The sequence below is a fragment of the Muntiacus reevesi genome, chromosome 18, assembly GCF_963930625.1.
Source record: "Muntiacus reevesi chromosome 18, mMunRee1.1, whole genome shotgun sequence".
Lineage (NCBI taxonomy): Eukaryota > Metazoa > Chordata > Mammalia > Artiodactyla > Cervidae > Muntiacus > Muntiacus reevesi.
The window spans coordinates 19,389,186-19,410,378 of NC_089266.1; the positions used below are offsets into that span (position 1 = coordinate 19,389,186).

At 43.2% G+C, this 21,193-nt stretch overlaps 1 protein-coding gene across 1 annotated transcript in view; it reads left to right on the forward strand.

The window, feature by feature from the left end:
* The window catches only part of BRCA1 (BRCA1 DNA repair associated), a 68,188-nt gene extending 51,490 nt beyond the window's left edge, over nt 1–16,698 (forward strand). The window contains exons 17-23 of the mRNA XM_065908767.1: nt 1,683–1,760; nt 2,254–2,294; nt 7,306–7,389; nt 12,290–12,344; nt 13,882–13,955; nt 14,542–14,602; nt 15,474–16,698. Coding sequence (XP_065764839.1) covers nt 1,683–1,760; nt 2,254–2,294; nt 7,306–7,389; nt 12,290–12,344; nt 13,882–13,955; nt 14,542–14,602; nt 15,474–15,598 — 518 coding nt within the window. The 3' untranslated portion in view covers nt 15,599–16,698. The remainder of the gene's footprint in view (nt 1–1,682; nt 1,761–2,253; nt 2,295–7,305; nt 7,390–12,289; nt 12,345–13,881; nt 13,956–14,541; nt 14,603–15,473) is intronic.
* Nucleotides 16,699–21,193: the final 4,495 nt, after the last annotated feature.

The following is a 21,193-nucleotide window of genomic DNA, read 5'->3' on the forward strand; positions in this document are numbered from 1 at the left end:
CTCAGAGGCTTTTAGTTGACTGTAAGGTAAATGTGAGTAAACATTTCAGGGCCACTAACAAAAGTTCATTTGAAATTGGGCCTTACTGATACAAGTCTTAACACCAGAGCAAGTGAGGTGATGAACCTGACACCCCCCCACACACACACAACCCTACCCCCTCTAGAGCGAGCTCCTGGAAGATATGTGCTCTGTTTTGAGCACCATGCTTTCTTTTCACACTGGTCCCTGACAACAGTTTATCCAGAGGTAGATGAAGAGGATGGGGAAAGGGAGTTCAGAGCAATGTCATTTGAAGAAGAAATGAAGAAATAAGAAAACTTAAGGAAACAAGATAAGTGTCTTGAAATATCTGAAGAGTCGTTGTCTGGAAAAGGAGTTAGGCTCACTCATGGGCTCTAGAAAGCAAAGACAGGTTCCTGTGGCAAACAGAAGATGCAGGTTGAAGCACACCTCTTAAAACCTTGCTAACAAAATGGATTCTCTAGTCCTCTCTGGGGTTTTTCTGTTCATACAACTGTAGGTTCTTGAGCATGGGGTCAAGACTCCTTGGCAGGGACACTTTGCCTTAAAACCTCTAAGAGCTTAGGTTTCTACTGTATTAAGATTGTACCACAGGGACAGAGGATAATGCTCACAGGAACCAGACACCAAAACAAGGTACCGTGAACTAAGTACTGTTTTAGAGATGAATATCTTTAAACTTCAATATATCTTAAGCTATAGGTTTGGATCAAGGCTGCTGATAGGTGAAAAGAAAACTTTAAAATGCACATTAAATTGAAAGTGGTTCAAGTCTTTAAGCTCAAAGGCAATAGTACATTTGTTGCTTTTAAACTAGAAATGACCTAAAATTTCTGGGTTTAAAACATATTATTAAATCAACCTTCACAGCAGTTAAACAAAAAGCTTTAAAAATTGTGAGTGGGGGATGGGGGGCGGCGGCGATTTTTTTTAATTTGTGAAGAATTTGGTTAGGAAGAACGGCAGTTGCTACTCCCAGCAGATGGCCTGCTGTGTTCAGGATTTAGTTAAATACATTTCTCCTGTTTAAAACTAAGTGTTCTTTCCTGAGTTTGCTTAGTACTTCACAGGGGCCTTTAAAACACTAAAAAATAAACAGAAGTGATTCTTCAGCTGCTTTCTAAAATACTTAGGTTGAAAAGAGGATAACTATGAAAATACTTTTTTTTTTGGTCACTTGCAGGGGAATTAGGAATTAGGGTTAGGATTCCCCAAGTAGAAGTTCTAGGGGTAAAAATTCATCGCTTACATTGACATTTCAAATTTAGGATTTCAATAATACTTTTTTCTTCTCCTTTCACATGTACCATCCAGTAAAATAGATCTTCCCCGTCTACACATATCAATACTACCAACATGGGTAATTCCTTGAGCACAATGACAGACACCTTTAACTGGCCTTGGCATGTAGAAAATAGGGCTGACATTTCCCATGGGCTTGCCTTCCTATCAGCCTTTTCCAAACTTCCAAAGATCCACACTGGCTAGTTAGAATTACGAGTGCTTTCAGCCTCTGAGTCTATCACCAGAGGTTGGAATCATCCATCCAGACTGATCTCAAGTAGCGTAAGGAGCCTGGGGTGCTTCAGTTTCTTAATGGCAGCCTTCCCTGATTTTGTTTTAAACTTCTAATCCTTTGGATGTTTTCCATTTTGCAGATCCTGAGTTTGTGTGTGAACGGACACTGAAATATTTTCTGGGAATTGCAGGAGGAAAATGGGTAGTTAGCTATTTTTGTAAGTACCGTATAATTTTTCCCCTCCTCCCTTTAACACCTCCGAATTGCATTTTGACACCTAACATTTTAACACCTAAGGTTTTTGCTGATGCTGAATCTGAATTAAGGAAAGGTCTTTAATGGTAACACTGAACTAAGTTTTATCTTTAGTGCATATGTCTTTGTTCAGATACGATGGTGATGTGGGGGGAAATGTTTTTCTTTTGATAACTAATAGGACCTAATCTGCTTCTGGCAATGTTAAGCATAAAAACTAGGGATTATTCAATTGTAGGTAGAAATCCACGTGCAGCAAGCACCTTTATAATGTTAAATTAAACATCAACAATCTCTCTAGAAGGAAGTCTATTAAGGAGCTGTGGTTTTACAAAGAGAGGATCTCTGTTCAGTGTTATTTCTCCCACACTGTTATGTGAATCACTTCACCATCCACCTCCATGAAAGGAGGTCTTCTGCTCTTGTGTAACCTGTCTTTTCTGTGATCTCTTCAGGGGTCACCCAGTCTATTAAAGAAAGAAAGATGCTGGATGAGGTAGGTACTCTATTTTACAAACTAATCAGAGAGACTTTATACCTTTGAGTCATACAGTCACCAAAAATGTATCTGCTTTCTGCCTTACACTACTTTCTAAAGATTTTCTTTGACAATATGGATCATCAAGAGTTATGCAGGGATTTCCGTAGTGATCCAGTGGTTAAGAATTTGCTTTCCAATGCAGGTTCAATCCCTGGTTCGGGAACTAAGATCCCATATTCCGCTGGGCAACTAAGCCTGCACACTGCAACTAGAGAAAACCCACGCACTGCGGTGAAGACCCAGTGCAGCCTCCCAAAAAGAAAAAAAGAGTTATGCAGAGCAAACTAGGAAATTCTATGTTCTCACTCGTTTGTTTCAATAGAAACAATCCTTTCCTCAGAGAAAAGAAAAGGAATTTATAAAGTAGCAAACAAAGATTCATAAGCAGGAGAAGCAGGCCCACCTAAATCTTACACGCATACATACACTTTTGTAGAAAACTCATTCACAGTTGAAGAAGAATCCTTCATATTAACATGCAAATGTGTCTGTTTAGAAATCTGATTCCTTCAAAGAGATTTTACTCTTTGATACTGAGATGAGAACAGTGAGAGGTAAATAAGAGAGCGTAGGAGGAGGAATAATTTTAGCACAGCCATCTTAGAGCTGCTGGTGACAACAGATCAGGCAAAATAAAATTACCAGAAAACAGTTTTAAACTATTATGCACTATTCAGCATGTTTATAATTAATTAATTGACATTTCTGTTGGTTTTAACTTTCAGTGACATATTATTGGGAGCCTACTATCTGCTGGGCACCAGGGATACAGCAGAAAGCAAGACTGATAGGCCCCTGCTCTGGTGGGATGAATGTTCATTGCGGGGTGGGAGATACACCATAAATAAAGATAAACAGATAATATGTGTTTAAATATCAATAAACACTATGAAGAAATATATAGAACAATAGACTGGCAGTTGACTAGGGACAGAAGTTGACTGTTAATATTTAGGTAAAGAGACCCAGGAAGCTTTCTGGAAAGCTTGAGCTGAGACCTAAGAAACAAGAAAGAATTGGCCTTGAAAAATTTAGGGAACAAATGTTATAGGCAGAGGATAGCAAATATAAAGGTCTTAAGAAAGGAATGAGCTTGGTCTGTTAAAGAAAAACAGGCCAGGGAGGAACTTCTCTGGTGGTCCAGTGGCTAACACTCTGCACTACCAATGCAAGGGGCCCAAGTTCAGTCCTTGGTCAGGGAACTGGATCTCACATGCTGCAACTAAGGGTTCACATGCTGCAGCTGAAGACTGTAGGTCCTGTGTGCTGCAACTAAGACCCAGTGCAGCCAAATAAATAAATATTTAAAAAAAAGAAAGAAAAATGGGCCACTATAGCTGGGGAGTTGGTGACTCTTATGTAGGCAGCTGAGGTTAGATAAGAGGCTGGAGACGATCATAGACTAGGGCCAGATTTGGTGTGAGTCATGGTAAAGAGTTTGAGTGTTATCTGTACAGTAAGGCCCGGAAATGGTAAGAAGAGTTTAGTTTGCGATGGTTGGAAATAAGACTTACTAATATATTAAATTGGAGAATGGGGTAAAGAAAGGAATTGAGGGGGTAATGCTTAAATTTCTGTCCTGAATAATGAAGTGGATGTTCAGTTCAATCGCTCAGTCATGTCCAACTCTTTGCCACCCGTGGACTGCAGCACGCCAGGCTTCCCTGTCCATCACCAACTCCCAGAGTTGCTCAAACTCATGTGCATCAAGTCAGTGATGCCATCCAATCACCTCATCCTCTGGCATCCCCTTCTCCTCCTGCCTTCAAACTTTCCCAGCATCAGTGAGTCAGTTTTTTGCATCAGGTGGCCAAAGTATTGGAGTTTCAGCTTCAGCATCAGTCCATCCAATGACTATTCAGGACTGATTTCCTTTAGGATAGACTGGTTTGATCTCCTTGTAGTCCAAGGGACTCTCAAGAGTTTTCTCCAACACCACAGTTCAAAAGCATCAATTCTTCTGCACTCAGCTTTCTTTATGGTCCAACTCTCACATCCATACATGACTAGTGGAAAAACCATAACTTTGACTAGATGGACTTTTGTTGGCAAAGTAATGTCTCTGCTTTTTAATATGCTATCTAGGTTGGTCGTAACTTTTCTTCCAGGAGCAAGCGTCTTTTAATTTCATGGCTGCAGTCACCATCTGCAGTGGTTTTGGAGCCCAAGAAAATAAAATTTGTCACTGTTGTCATTGTTTCCTCATCTGTTTGCCATGGAGTGATGGGACCAGATACCATGATCTTTGTTTTTTGAATGTTGAGTTTTAAACCAGCCTTTTCACTCTCCTCTTTCATTTTCATCAAGAGGCTCTTTAGTTCTTCACTTTCTGCCATAAGGCTGGTGTCATCTACTCATCTGAGGTTATTGATCTTTCTTCCGGCAATCTTGACTCCACCTTGTGCTTCATCCAGCCCAGCATTTCTCATGACATACTCTGTATATAAGTTAAATAAGCAGGGTGACAGTATACAGCCTTGATGTACTTCTTTCCCAATTTGGAACCAGGTTGTTGTTCCATACCTAGTTCTAACTGTTGCTTCTTGACCTGCATACAGATTTCTCAGGAGGCAGGTTAGGTGGTCTGGTATTCCCATCTCTTTAAGAATTTTCCACAGTTGGTTGTGATCCATACAGTCAAAGGCTTTGGTATAGTCAGTAAAGCAGAAGTAGATGTTTTTCTGGAACTCTCTTGCTTTTTTTCTATGATCCAATGAATGTTGGCTTTTTTTTTTTTCTTTTTGAATGTTGGTAATTTGAACTCTGTTTCCTCTGCCTTTTCTAAATCCAGTTTGAACACCTGGAAAGTTCTCGGTTCATGTACTGTTGAAGCCTCACTTAGAGTTTTGAGCATTTCTTTGCTAGTGTGTGAGATGAGTACAGTTGTGTGGTAGTGTGAACATTCTTTGGCATTGCCTTTCTTTGGGATTGGAATGAAAACTGACCTTTTCCAGTCCTGTGGCCACTGCTGTGTTTTCCAAATTTGCTGGCATATTGAGTGCCGCACTTTGACAGCATCATCTTTTAGGATTTGAAATAGCTCAACTGGAATTCCAACACCTCCACTAGCTTTGTTCGTAGTGATGCTTCTTAAGGCCCACTTGACTTCGCATTCCAGGATGTCTGGCTCTAGGTGAGTGATCATTACCATCGTAGTTATCTGGGTCATGAAGGCCTTTTTTGTATAGTTATTCTGTGTATTCTTGCCACCTCTTCTTAATATCTTCTGTTTCTATTAGGTCCATATTGTTTCTCTCCTTTATTGTGCCCATCTTTGCATTCTATGTTCCCTTGGTATCTCTGATTTTCTTGAAGAGATCTCTAGTCTTTCCCATTGTATTGTTTTCCTCTATTTCTTTGCATTGATCACTGAAGAAGCCTTATCTCTCCTTGCTGTTCTTTGGAATTCTGCATATCTAAATTCTGCAGGGTATATCTTTCCTTTTCTCCTTTGCCTTAACTTCTTTTCTCAGCTATTTGTAAGACCTCCTCAGGCAACCTTTGCCTTTTTGCATTCCATTTTCTTGGGGATCACACCTCCTTGATCACACCTCCTGTACAATTGTCAGGAACCTCTGATTGTCAGGAACAGTGAAGTAAATGTTAGTGATGTTCATTAGATAAGGAAGACTTGATGGAGGAACATGTTGGGAGGGGGAGGAGTGAGAGGCAGGAGTAGAATCAAGAGCTCTGTATTTTATTTATTTATTTTTAATTATTTATTTATTTATTGTCAGCTGCTCTGGGTCTTCATTGATGCAGGCAGCCTTTCACTAGTTGCAGGAGATCAAGGCTACTGTCTAGTTTTGGTGCACAGGCTTCTCACTGCAGTAGCGTCTCTTGTTGCAGCTGGCACGCTCTAAGGTGCAGGCTCAGTACTTTCGACTCACAGGCTTAGTTGCTCAGAGGCATGTAGGATCTTCCTGAGCTGGTATCCCCAGCCTCGCAAGGCAGATTCTTAACTACTGGACCACCAGGGAAGCACCATGAGCTCTGTTTTAGATGCGTGGGTTTGGGGAGTTATGTTGTGTGACACCCAGATAGAGAGGTTAGTAGGCACAGGGGTATGGTGAGGACTGTTAATTTTAGTGTCATCTTCAACTAGATGACATATTTATCACTAGACTCTTCTCATTTACATGACCAGGAAATATTCGGAGGTGTTTTTTTTTTTTTTTTTTTTGCCATATCAGGCAGCATTTGAGATTTTAGTTCCCCAACTGGGATGGAACCTGTGCCCCCTTCACTGGAAGCAGAGTCTTAACCACTGGACCACAGGAAAGTCCCAGAGTTATTTCACCTAAAAACAGCCTGTGGTTATACTCATGACTTTATTTTTCTTTGTAATACTCTTAGCAACAGATGTGGTCCCTGACAATCTGAGTTTCAGAAACAATTGTTTCTAAGCATTCTTTTCCCCAAATTCTCCCAAAACCTCTCCAATCTGATTAGTCTTTATTTCCTCATCCTTGACCAGTCAAAATATGATAATGAAAAGCCTCTTTCTTCAGTATATTAAATGTATATTTTATCATTTTGGTTTCATTAACTGTACATCTCTCAACGGGAAACCTGAGAAGCCCTTACTTCTTTAGATAATAATAGATTGATTTAAAAGATCAGGAATTCTCCAGTTATCTTTAAACAGCCCAGTATTAGCAGTTTAATCTAAATGCTAAGTGAATGTTTTGAGAGGAGATAGATGTTCAAAATTAAAATACATCAAGTCCCAGTGAGGTGAAAAGCCAATTGTTAGTTTCTGTCCAGAAAGATTGGCTTCAGTGAATTGATTTCAGCAGCTGAAATGCTGGTCATTTCATTCATTCTACCAAAAAGCATGATTTTGGGGGAAGGGGGTCAAAACTGCCTGGCAATACATTCCTTAAATATGACATATCTCCTCTGTTTCCATTGAAGGAAGCTTCTTTTTCTCTGACCCCTGTGGTTTGGGTTTGGTTTCTTTCAGCATGATTTTGAAGTCAGAGGAGATGTTGTCAATGGAAGAAACCATCAAGGCCCAAAGCGAGCAAGAGAATCCCAAGACAAGAAGGTAAAGCTCTTCTCCCCAGCGTTGACAAAAAGCCCACCCACTCCTCTGCATTCCGACCCGCTTCAAGGAGATGGTCTGATTCATCTTATAAGAGGCCTTATAGATACTGCTAGAACACCAAGTAGGTGCATTCATAATAGGTTTCTTGTTTTTTAGCTTTCCTAACCCAACAAAGTAAAGAAGTACAGTCATTCCTCAGTACCCTTGGGAAATTGGTACCAGGACACCCTGCAGATAACCAAAATCCAAGAATGTTCAAGTCCCTTTTTAAATATGATGTAGCGTTTGCATATAATATCCTCCCATATATTGTTTTTAAATTTTTGCTTTGTTTGCTGTGCTCAGGCTTTCTCTAGTTGCTGCGAGCAGGGTCTTTCTCTTTCAGTGACTTCTCTTGTTGCAGAGCATGGGCTCTAGGGCAAGTATGCTTCAGTAGTTTTATCTCATGGGCTCTAGAGAGCAGGCTCAGTAGCTGTGGCGCCCAGGCATAGTAGCCTCAAGGCATGTGGGATCTTCCCAGAGCAGGGGCCAAACCCATGTCCCTCCTACTGGCAGACAGATTCTTAACACTGAACCACCAGGGAATTCCATTTCCCATATACTTTAAATCAACTCTAGATTACTTCAAATACCTAGTACAGTGTAAATGCTATGTAAATAGTTGCCAAAAAGCAAATTCAAGTTTTGCTTTTTGGAACTTTTCTAGAAAAAAGTTGGTTTTTTTTTCCAAATATTTTCCATTGACAGTTGATTAAATCTGGACACAGAACTTATTGGATCCAATAAGGCACTGGGCCAACTGTATTATCTGTTTTATAAATGAGAGAGCTTAGAGGTTTAGAGAAGTTATGTAATTTGGATTTCATTCTAGGGTGCAAATCTTAGCTGATAAAATGGCAGAGCTGGCATTTGAGATAGATGTGAATCTAAAACCTTTGCACTTTCTCATTTGTGGTGATGTTTCTCTACAGCAGTGTAGTAAGTGCTGTGAGGGGAGTGTACCCAGTGCTGTCTGGGAAGCATAGAAGAGAAAGTGATAATCATTAACAACATCTATGCCATGTTCACTATATCCAGGGACTGCTAATTAATTAAGAATTTTACAGCAACTCTAGGAAGCATGTACTATAATTATGCCTATTTTATAGATGAAAAAGTTAAGGCTCAAAGAGATTGAGTAAATTCCCCAAGCTCACACAGCTAGTTGTGAGCCCAACTAGAAACTGAACCCCTGCAGTCTCCTTCTCAAATCTGACTCTTAATGACAACACTGTAGTTTCCTGGCATGTTATAGGAGGTTTCATACAGGAGGAAAATTAATTATTCTAACAACTTTACAAATAAAAGACTATAGGCCCAGGGAGATTCAGTGACTTTCCTCCCCAGATCATACCGTTGTGGATGATATAGCCAAAATTATGTCATTCTTTCAGGGAGAAATCCAGGCAAGATTTCACACCTTCAGAAAGACACAAACGTACCCCAGTATTCATTGCAGCACTATTTACAATAGCCAGGACAAATGGATAAGTGAATGGATAAAGAGGATTTGGGGTGTGTATATACATGATGGAATATTATTCAGCCATAAAAAGGAATGGAATTGGGTCATTTGTAGTGATGTGGATGGACCTAGAGTCTGTCATATAGAGGGAAGTCAGAGAAAAAGAAATATTTGTATATTAATGCAAATATATAGAATCTAGAAAAATGGTACTGCTGAGCCTGTTTGCAGGGCAGGCGTAGAGATGCAAACGTAGAGAACGGACATGTGGACACAGTGCAGGAAGGGGAAGGTGAAATGAACGGGGAGAGTAGCATTGACACATATACACTACCATGTGTAAAGTAAATAGCTAGTGGGAAGCTGCTGTATACCACAGGGAGCTCAGCTCAGTACTCTGTGATGACCTAGAGGGGTGGGATGGGCTGGGGAAATGGGAGGAAGGTTCAAGAGGGAGGGGATATACACACACACACACACACACACATATATAGCTGATTCATGTCATTGTGCAGCAGAAACTAACACAACACTGTAAAGCAGTTATACTCCAACTTAAAAAAAAGAAAAAGATTTCACACCTGCCTGTCAGGCCTGAGCTGGCTGCTCTCGGGTCACTGACTGAGTGCTGATGCTCCTGTCTGCATTCCCTCCTTTTCCAAGGGTGCACCGTGGGCATCTCAGAACATCCCCATACAGAGCACCTCCTGTTCCTTTATAGGACTTGAGAGACAGGCAACAGAGATGCTTTTCTGAGGAAAACTGCTTTGGGAGATGAGCACAGCTCAAGCCCTGGAGCTCAGAAACCCTTGTGGTTGGCGTACCCTCACCCGTCGAGTGATGCCAAGAAAAGTTGCTGCCCCGTTTCTCCTCCTGCTTGGGCCCCAGGGCAGCTCTGTGTGAGCTAGTCAGTTGCTTTTATTTCACTGGATGCGAGGCAGAATCAGCACCAGATTCTTCCCTCCTTGAAAGGAAAGTCCAGCGTTTGGAGTTTTGTCCTGCATTTGGGATGGCAGTGACAGAACGTGCTGGTCAAAGTAACATTGTTCATAAGACACCAAGTGTCACCGTAGTGTTTCTTCCACCTTGTGGAAGAGAAATGTATTTGAAGAGGTGAAATTTCAGATTTCTTATCTCATAACTAGACATCCTCCCTCATCAGTGAATGTCAGCCTTGATGTTGACATCCAAAATGGAATTAGGAATTAGAATTCCTAATCTTTTGTACTATTTGCAGCAACATTTGGCTCCAGTGGGGCTTCCCTGGTAGCTCAGTTAGTAAAGAATCCACCTGCAATGCAGGAAACCCCAGTTTGATTTCCTGGGTCGGGAAGATCCGCTGGAGAAGGGATAGGCTACCTACTCCAGTATTCTTGGGCTCCCCGTGGTTCAGCTGGTAAAGAATACACCTGCAATGTGGGAGACCTGGGCTGGAGATCTGGGTTCAACCTCTGGGTTGGGAAGATCCTTTGGAGATGGGAACAGCTACCCACTCCAGAATTCTGGTGTGGAGAATTCCATGGACTCTATAGTCCATGGGGTCGCAAAAAGTTAGGCACGACTGAGCGACTTTCACTTCACTTCAGTTGGCTCCAGCTGGCCGTCTGGAGACAGCTTTTAGCATCATAAACATGTAGGTCCTGCCAACAGGTTTGGGATGCAGCTTATTTGTAGAGATAGTAAGAATAGCACAGATGGAGGTTGTCATTTACAGCAGAAGCAGACTTGTCCTGCTGTCTGTCCTTATTCCTCTGGCTGAGGTTAAAGTGGGAGGGAGGGGAGGAAGGAGAGAGGTGAGCATCTCCTAAAAGGTCGACATGTGTTTTTAGCTTTCTGATTTTTCTCTGCTCCAGTCTCTTGAAGCCGTGTGCCTGCTGCTGCTGTCGCCTGTCGTGTCTGACTCTGTGTGACCCCATAGACGGCAGCCCACCGGGTTCTGCCGTTCCTGGGATTCTCCAGGCAAGAACACTGGAGTGGGTTGCCATTTCCTTCTCCAATGCATGAAAGTGAAAAGTGAAAGTGAAGTCGTTCAGTTGTGTCCGACTCTTAGCGACATCATGGACTTCAGCCCACCAGGCTCCTCCGTCCATGGGATTTTCCAGGCAAGAGTACTGGAGTGGGGTGCCATTGCCTTCTCCATGTGAGTTCTAGGCTGAGACAGTTTTCATTTTAGTGGAATAAAGAGAAAGAAGGAGGGTCAGGAGAGAACACAGGCTACCTAAATCGTATGTATCCAGCCAACCAGCACAATTTCGACTTTTTCTTTAAAATGATACCTAATTCCTTCACTAAGAACCTGTGCCAAAGCATGGGTAAGAATTTGCTTGTCTGAAAAGAGTCACCACCAGCCACATGAAGTTGTTTACATGGTAATTAACTAAAATTAAATAAAATAGGAAGTTCAGTTCCTCAATCATCCTGGTCACGTTTCAAGTGCTCATTAGCTACAGGTAACTCATTAAAGCAAATATAGAACATTTCCACCATCACAGAAAGTTCTCTGGACAGTCTGTTGAGTACTGTGAGTAGAAGAGGTACCTACAAGTTACAATGTGATCTGTGTCTCCTGAGATTTATGCAGTCAGCTTAGTGGAGAGAGGCAGAATCGGGCTTCACTTTCAGATTAAAGACAACTTGGGTTGCCTGAAGGAATAATGGCCATTCGAAGAGCGGTGTGAAGGCAGGAGCAGATGTTCTGGGACTAGAAGAAAAGGAGCATGTACACATAAAATAAATATAAACCTCTCTGGCAATTAGGGTCAGGTCATGCTCCCCATGGCATGTGGGATTTTAGTTCCCCACCCAGGGACTGAACCCTTGCCCCCTGTTTTGTACTGACTTATCAAGTCTGGATAGACATCAAACTTCAGATGATAACTTGAATTGTTTGCCATCCAAGCCTTTTCTTAAACATAAAGGAGGACCAGTTTTTTTCTTCTCATCTTACAAGAAGTATAGTTTACCTGCACAGGTCAGGGGAGAGCCTGGACCTGATTGGTAGCAAGGTGGGATGCTCAGCCCTTGAACGACAAAGAATGAATGTCTGTAGAGTAGATCAAATACATATAGCACTTAAATTCTTCTAAAATCCATCAGTGTTCTGGACACTGGGCTGATTATCTCTGGAAAATAGCAGCAGAAATTATCAGGTGTTAAAGAAAAGGAAAAGTTCTTACTTTTGAGAGTCTCTATTTTGCTTTGGGGGTGAAGTTGCTCCCCATGGCATGTGGGATTTTAGTTCCCTAACCAGGGACCGAACCCTTGCCCCCTGTTTTGGAAGTGCCATCATAACCACTGGACCACCAGGTAAGTCCTCTATATTGCTTTTTATAAAATCCATATCTTTTACAACAAATGTTTCTTTCTCTCCACCCCTCTGTCCCTCTTTTCTCCCAGATCTTCAAGGGCCTAGAGATCTGTTGCTATGGACCTTTTACCAATATGCCCACAGGTAAGAGAACTGCTGAATCCAACACCAACCTTTCCCCTACATCATCACCTTATGGGGGTTCCCTCAGGTGGGTGAGATATTCTAGAGGTTGTTCTCTTTCTTTACCACCCATCAGACAAAACCGCACCTAAATAGCCTATGGCAAGGAACTAGTCCAGTGCCCCTTCTCAAGAGCTAGAAGGCAGTGAAGAGCTAGCACACAGTATGCTGTGTGCTCAGTGGGATAGAGCGGCTTTTACTGCCCTTTGGTCTAAGAAAGGGGGAAATAATAAGTTAGGGAGAAGATACCTTTTAGGCTTGTAAATGTCAAAAAAGAATTCTGCTCCTCCTAAACCATCTTTATTTGAAACAGAGACAAAAGCACAGCAGCTGCCTAAGCCCTGTGGGCCTGGTGCCCCACACAGGCCCAGAGCAGAGGAAGATTCTTGATGAGCATTTTCTAATTAAATTTGATACTGAATGTAATGTTATGTTGAGAAGTGCTGTGGAGCTCAGCTCTGGAGTTGTGCAGGGCTGAGGTCCTGACGTGTATAGATTTGGTTTGTTCTTTTGCAGACAGAGGCTACCCTCTGGCTACCCAGCTTTGCCTCTGTAACCACTTCTGTCCCAGGGGTTAGGTCCTCCTACTCCCCCGAGGATCAGATGAGCAAAACCTGGCAAAGTAATTTTGCTTTTGTCTTTATTGTTTATGGATTGGATTTTTATGAAATTTCCAAGTGCCACTCAGAGCTTTCTCACTGTTTCTCTACTTTGATATAATGAGAACCGGGGTCTCTAGCAGCTGTCATTTTGGAGGTGAGTTAATGGACCTCAGTGTACTCAGCCAAACAAGCAGGAGTATCTCAGCAGTCCCTAGAAATGGACTGACTGATGGAAAAGAGAACTCGAAGCTGCCTGGAAGCAACCCAGCGGTCAGTTCTGCTGATTTTCCAGGTCCAAGTGGCATATCTCTGTGATCTCTTCTGATTTTTCTTCCCCCAAGTGATTTGATTCCAGGTCGGCAGACGGCCTTTCCCCACCTGTGTGCTGAGTCTCTGTCCAGGGTGACTTGTATTTTTTTCTTGACTGAATGAATTATCTTCCCATCTCTTGACATTTACAGTAATTACCACCAAGCATGGTGCTCTCAGTGGCTGTGATTATCAATTGCCAACACAGAATTAGGCAGGGAAGGAGGGATGGTGGGTGGGTATTTTTTCACAGTATCTTAGCCAGCAATTTAGCAAATTAATGGAAATTAGATTCTTGATTTTTTTTTTCTTCCAATGAGTTTCATTTGAGAGACTTTCAGACCTTATCTACCAAGTGGCCTTATGGCTACTGATAAGCAAAGTAGGTAGTATATCAGTGGCAAATTGACTTACTTTGTAGAATTAGAATTTGTAGTTTAAGGCCTTTCTGTCCCTTTGGAGCAGCAGAACATGGACTCTCCCACTGAGAAGTTTTACTGTAAGCCTTCATCCAGAGGGATGGGGTAGAGAGCCCAGGTAAATGTGTAGATTACTGTGGTGATTTTGAGTCTAAATGTCCTGTTTAGATCAACTAGAGTGGATGGTGCAGCTGTGTGGGGCTTCTGTGGTGAAGGAGCCCTCGTCATTCACCCCAGGCCAGGTAAGTGGTGCCCTATCAGGGAGGACATGTTATCCTGTCCTGAGGTTGAGCAAGACAGAACCCGTCAGTCCCTAGGAACCCCCGAATGTACCCTCAGGTGCCTCACCTCACCCTGACCTTTCTCTGACCTTGTACCTGTGCCAGAAGACTCTTATCTCTAAGAGATAAGTGAGAACCTAAGAGCTCCGGGTATTTAACACCCTCTGTGTGCATGTGTGCTCACTCGCTCAGTTTTATGCAACTCTGCGACCTCATGGACTGTAGCCCGCCAGGCTCCTCTGTCCAAGAGATTCTCCAAGCAAGAATGCTGGACTGGGTTGCCATTTCCTCCAGGGTATCTTCCCAACCCAGGGATCAAACATGGGTCTCCTGCACGTCCTGAGTTAGCAAGCGAATTCATTACCACTGAGCCACCTGGGAAGCCCTCTTTCCCTCTGACCCTTCCTTTTTACCATGTGCCCTTCTCCCTCATTTGTGGTCACCCGCAGAGTAGTCTGCTTAAGCAAACCATTGAGAAGTGGTGAAGTGACTGTCGCAAAAGTCCTGTTCTGATACCCTCAATGCTTTTTCCTTCCTGGGGGTGCAGGGTACTCACCCAGTTGTGGTCGTGCAACCAGATGCCTGGACAGAGGATGCTGGCTTCCGTGGTAAGTCTCTCTGTAAGCCTTCATCCAGAGGAGTCTGGGGTAGAAGGTCCAGGTTAAGTGTGCAGATTAGTGTGGTGATTTTAGGTCTAAATGTCCTGTTTGTATCAACTGGGTGGATGGTGCACCTGTGAGGGCCTCCAGAGGGCCATAGGCTTGTACCTGCGTCCTATGGGGTGGGATGCATTTTATTCAGTACAGATTACCCAGTGCTTGATTAACACGGTTCTCAGCACACTCTAGGTGCTCAATAAATAATTTGTTGCATGCATGAGTGAATGCTGAAATGTCCTTTCAAAAAGTGTTTATTGTTTATTTTGTATTTTAAAAGTAATGCCTGAATTGTTTCCCCGGAGGAGGGGAGGGTTAAATATGAAAATTCATCACATTAAATATAAATGAGCATAAACACAATAAAATAATCCCAGTAAGCCCAAGATCGTCCACTTGGAGAGGATCACTAGAAAGTTCTTCCAGGCCTCTGTGTGTGTGTGTCTCTGTATACACACGTATATTTTATACAGATGTGATCATGCTCATCAACTGTTTTGCTTTTTCACTTAAGATATTACAAACATGTTTCCACATCATTAAATTGCAATGCTGTTTTGCTGTCTCCGTTGATTTTTCCCTTAACAGATTGGAGCTCATGTTAATAAAGTTGCCAGAGGCTGTAGGCTTTTACCAGCAGTCACTCCTGGGCTTCAGAGTAAGGTTCTGTTAATACATCCTGAAGCATTGCTGAGGATCCATGATTTTGCTCCTGCCTGAGGAGCTCTACAAAGTCATCCAACCAGTTGCCCTGAGTAGATTTAGAGTCTGGTCTGGGAAATGTGAACTGATACTAACCTCTGCTTCTGTTCTCTGTCCCCAGTGATCGGGCAGATGTGTGAAGCACCTGTGGTAACCCGAGAGTGGGTACTGGACAGTGTGGCCCTCTACCATTGCCAGGAGCTGGACACCTACCTGGTCCCCCAGGTCGCCCAGAGCTGCTGCTGATTGCAGCCAGCCATGTATATTAGAGAGAGGGCCTGTCTCTGCAGGACCCCAAGAATGAGCTTAAGAAATGGTCTTTTTCCAGGTCTAAAAAGCACCTCTTCAGTACTTCCACAGCCCCGATTACTAAATATTTTATGTACATCAGCCTGAAAAGAACTTCTGGCTCTGCAAGGGTCGCTTAAAGATTTTCTGCTTCAGGTCTCCCTTTGAAATCTGCCATGAGCACAAAATTGGAGTAATTTTTCACCTGAAAAGAATTTAAAATCATTTAAACCTCACCAATTGAATAGGATGCTGATTCATTATTTATCAGCCCTATTCCTTGTCCGAGGGTGAGCTGGAGGCACAGAGTGGCTGGCCTCAGAAGAGTAGCTGGTTTCCCCAAATATGTTTCTCAAAAACCTTGTGTTCTTAAAGGCTAAAAGTCAGATCCTTCAATGGAAGGTGAGTGCTTGGGGATCTGTAACGTGACTTAAAATCAGAACAGTCCGAGGGCAGCTCTCAAGTGTTGGAGTGGAGCATTGGGGAGTGAACCCAGAGGCAGGTAATGGATATAATATAAAATTTGAGGGTTATTTAGAAGAGAGGGGAGTCATACTGGCCCTTATCTCCTAAAGTCTGGGCCATAGTTGTTGGATTTCTAAAGAATTTCTCAGCACTAATGTGCTCTAAAACAGAATCTTTCCAATAACTGGTGTCCAAAAAGAGAGTCTTCTAATTCCCCATTAGTAATAAATAAAATGTTTATTGTAGCTCTGATATGTAACCCATTCCTCTTGAAATGTAAGATCTCTGATATGAATATTTCATGTCCGTAAGATGACGTATCCCACCAGGAAAGGAGCTGTTTGCTTTCCTTGAGGTAATTTTTTTTCCCTTTGCTCCCTATTGCTGAACTGTACAGATTCATAAATAATTTTGTTTGCTGAAAGAAGAGAAAGTGTTTCATAAACTCATGATCCAGGACTGTTTATAACTTTTGGAAGGACTAGGTCTTCCTTAGTCCCCCAGTGTGCGGGGCAGTAAAGACTTGATTGTACAAAACATGTTTTGTAAATGTTGTATTTTCACCTGCAAATAAACTTGGTAGCAAACACTTCCACCAAGTCTGATGGCTCACTTGCAGACTTGCTCAGAGCCTTTTCTCACTGTACGTTCATCTTCTCTGTTGTTGTTTAGTTGCTAAGTCATGGGTCCAACTCCTTGTGACCCCATGGACTGTAGCCCATCAGGCTCCTCTGTCCATGGGATTTCCCAGGCAAGAATACTGGAGTGGATTGCCATTTCCTTCTCCAGGGGATCTTCCCAACCCAACAATCCAACCCAAGTCTCCTGCATTGGCAGGTGGATTCTTTACCACTGAGCTACCAGGGAAGCCCCTCTCATCTGTTAAATGGGAGCAATAATAGTACCTACCTCCTAGGATTATCAAGGGGACTTCAAAATCTTATTGTACTTGTTTTGTGTTGCTGCCATAACAAATTGTCACTAATCTAGTGGCTTAAAACTACACCCATTTATTATCTCACAGTTCCATAGATCAGAAGTCCAAGTCAACTCAGCTGGTTTCTTTGTTTCAGGTTTCACAGGACTGTGTTTCTTCCCAGAGGCTCTGGGAATTAATGTTTCCAAGTTCATTTCATGTTGTCCAAATTGTTCCTTGCAGTCTTATGACTGAGATATCTGTTCCTTGCTGGCTGTCAGCCAGAGGTCATCCTTAGCTTCTAGAGGTCACCCACATTCCAAACTCATGGCCTCTTACCTACATCTTCAGAAGCCAGCATTGCCTGCTCAAATTGTCTCACTTACGGGATCTCTCTGACTCCTGCTTCTACCTCATAACTCCTGCCAGAAAAATTTCTGTTTCTGGTAGGAGTGTTTCAGGTAATCCAGGGTGATCTCCCTATCTTAAGGTCCATAACCATAATTAAAGTTTCAAAGTCCCTTCACAGCAGCACCTAGCTTAGTGCTTGATTGAATAACCCCTGGGGCCAGAAATCCAGGGAGGACATCTTTAGGATTCTGACAACCCCTCCTATTTAACATGCTTAATCCACTGATAACGGTCTGTATCTTTTCTTGGTCTTTGCTCTGTTCAGAAATTAGCATCCTCTTTGACTCAGAGAGGGGAATCCTTACATAATTCAGTACTGCCTTATTTGTAAGGAAGGCGGATAGGTAAGGGGAGAACTAGAGAAAATGGAACTACCTGCCATTATTTTTTTATCTCATTTAGTCCTTTATTTATTGTTGGTTTCACTAAGTCCTCAATGCTGTGTGTGAGCTTTGTCTAGTTGCGGTGAGCGGGAGCTCCTCTTGGTTGTGGTGCATGGGCCCTAGAGCAAAGCCTCAGTCCTTATGGCCTATGGGCTTTGTTGGCCCTGTAGCATATGGAATCTTCCCAGACCAGGGATCCAACCATGTACCCTGCTTCACCAGGTGGATTCTTAACCACTGGACCACCAGAGAAATCCCTCATTTAGTCTTCATCATGGCTCTATGAAGTGGGTATTTGTCACCTCATTTGAAGACTAGGAACTAGAAATTCAAGATTTTGCTCAGAGTTTGCACAGCTAGTAAATGACAACGCAAAGATCTGAACCCACACCCTTTCCATCCCACCATTCAACTTTTCACCTGCATCTGTCACTGACCCTGGGTCAGAAAGCAGCGGTTCAGTTCAAGGGAATTTGGGGAGAGGTGCAAATTGTGAGAGGAATTAGTACACTTTGGCTTTTTTTTTTTTGACCACACCATACAGCATATGGGATCTTGTCTCCCACCAGGATCAAACCTGTGCCCCCTGTTTTGGACTGCCAGGGGAGTCCCTCTCTGGTTTCTTTTATGGGCTACAGTGGGAGGCAGTATAAAATTCCTACCTCCTGATGGCAGCTCTACTTGGAAAGCAGCCCTAGGCAGGGGGATTTACTTGATTGGATCATACCTACTTGTTTTTCCACTCCCATCTAGTTTCCTCATTTAGGGTTGATCTTTCAGTTGTCCAGATCAGTCCAGTTCAGCCTTGCCCACTGTGCAGCCTCTCTTGGGCCCACAGCAGCTTCCTGTCTACCTGGCAGAGAGTCCATAAAGGCAGGCAGGAAGCAAGTGCTTCACTATCTTCAGTCCAAAATGTCTCATTCCTGTAACAAACCATGATTTACTGGACCCTGAGGGTAAGCTAGGCCTCATCCTGCTGCCCCTGTCACTGATGGGTTAATAGAAAAAGCGACATCTATGTAGTGTATCCTGCCTTCCCAGGAATCCTGGGTGAAAGCAGAGACTAGGAAGCTTTCTGTAATTGTCTCTTAAAGTCTCCCAACAAATATCCACCCAATCTGTTTTCCCAGCTCTGCCTAACCTCTCCCAGAAGTCAGCTTCTGGCCCTGGCCTCATGATGCTTGGCAGAGCTTAAGAATCTTATCTGGTGATGGAGTAAAGCTACTTGCTTTTTTGATCTCTGGGTTTAAGGTATCCTCCCACTTTTCCATCCCACAATATTCAGCCCTTTCTGGGCATAGCAGCCTTTGGGGAATGAGTTCCTGTACTACCTTTATCTCATTTCATGAAATGAACTTCTGCAAAGAAGCTGGAAGGAAAGGAGAAGAGGAGGGATTATCATGCAGGCGCAGGAAGGGGGGCCTAGAGAAGAGCTCATAGATTATCTCCCTCGTAAAAAAAATGCAACCAGAATCATCCACAAAGTATCTGCTCAAAAACATGCAGGGGAAGAAGAAAGGAATCGGTGTTGGGGTGGTTGGAGCGGAAGGAGCCAAGGTGCCCAGAATGTATCCTGTGAAGGCTGTGAGGAGCAGATAAGGGCAGTCCCAGAGGCAGGCAGCACGAGGAGCAGGGTAGGGTGAGGCAGGAACTGCAGATTCACCTATAGAACCCCAGAGAGAGTGGGGCTGTATGGCCAGGGATGGGGGAGCTAACTGTGAAATGGCTAAGCCCGGAAACCCTGTACCAAACTCCAAGAATGCCTGGCTCCCTTCAACAGCCTGTAAATCTGCCCCTAACAAGGAGAAAATTAAAGAAATGAATCTGGGCAAATAGAAAATTACGGAGAACTGGAGACAGCTAGCTGCTGTGGAGAGCAGGGATCAGGATCAGGGAGGTACAGGAGGAAGCAGAGTCCGAAATGAGTCTCAGAGATCAGGAAAATCTTAAGCAATGGTTTGAGGGGCTGGAAGAAATGGAGAACAGGAGACTCCCTGCATGTTGTGGGAGCCAGCCAACCAGAACTCAGGGACCCAGAATGAAAGGACAGGTTAGCATAGTGATTCTCAAACCACAGTCCCCTGATGGGAGTGAGGGGGGAGGCTGAGACAAAACCTGTTAGCTATGCAGATTCCAGGGCCTCACTCTAGACCTGGTGAATGAGAAACTGGGGGAAGAGCCCAGCAGTCTGAGATTCTGAAGCAAGCTCAGGTTTGAGAACCACTGGCTTAGTGTAAGGGGCTGCTAATTGGTATAAAATGTTACCCATGGTCTATTCTTCTGTTCCAGGAGAAGTAGGTCTTAGGCCCCTTAAGGAAAACTAAGGTTCCCGGGGTCAGTGAGTGGATCTTATCTACAGAGCTGGCTCCAGTTGACTCCAGAATGGCTCTTTAAACAAATATGAAGCAAAGGACAAAGATTAAATTATATTAGCAACCTAGGAGCCGAAGAGCCAGGCTGCTTAAAACAACAGCTTGAGGTTTAGGAGGTTTTATTAATATTTAAATTGCAGTGAAACCACAGCTGCAGCCTTTGACTCCAGCATAGAGATATGCAAATGTGGCATTGCAACAAAAGGCAATTTCAGACAACCCTCCAGGTAATGAGAACAAATACAACAAATGATTTTATAATTTACCTTTATTGATTGACGGAGATCAAGCCCTTACACAGTGAGAGGTGGCCACCAACGGGCTCTGAGGGGAGAAGAGAAAGCTGGCCTGGAGGGAGAAAGGCAGGGAAGACCCCTAGTGACAGGAAAGGCCCAAGGAGGGCAAAACCAGAGGTGGATGGGAAGAAGATGACTCAATTAAAAAGAAAAATGGAAACCCAACCCTGGGTTCTGGGGATCATCTGATCTTGCCAGCTCTCAGGAGCAACAATAATAATCCCAAGGGACTTCCCTGGTGGTTCAATGGTTATGAAACTGCCTTGCAATGCAGGGGATGCAGGTTGAATCCCTGGTCTGGGAACTGAGATTCCCAACATACTATGGAACAGTTTAAACCCATGTGCCACAACTCCTGAACCTGAGCCACAACTAGAGAATGTGCAATAAAGGTCCTGCATGCTTCAACTAAGGCCCAGTACAGCCAAATAAACAAATAATCATAATCATAAGTGACTGATCATTTGCAGCACTCCTACCAAGTGCCAGAATCTATTCCCAACTTAAAAACGACATTTTGAGAGGTCAAGCAGCCTGCCCAAGGTCACACTACAGAAGGAGGTGGTAAAGCTTTGATTCAAACAAAAGATTTGTGTAAAGCTAAATTGTGCTGGGAACCAGTCCTAGGAGATGATAACAAGGTTAATGATTGAGGGGTGACTACGTGCCCTGCTCTGTGGTGGACTCTTCTGTGCTAGGCTTGTGGAAGA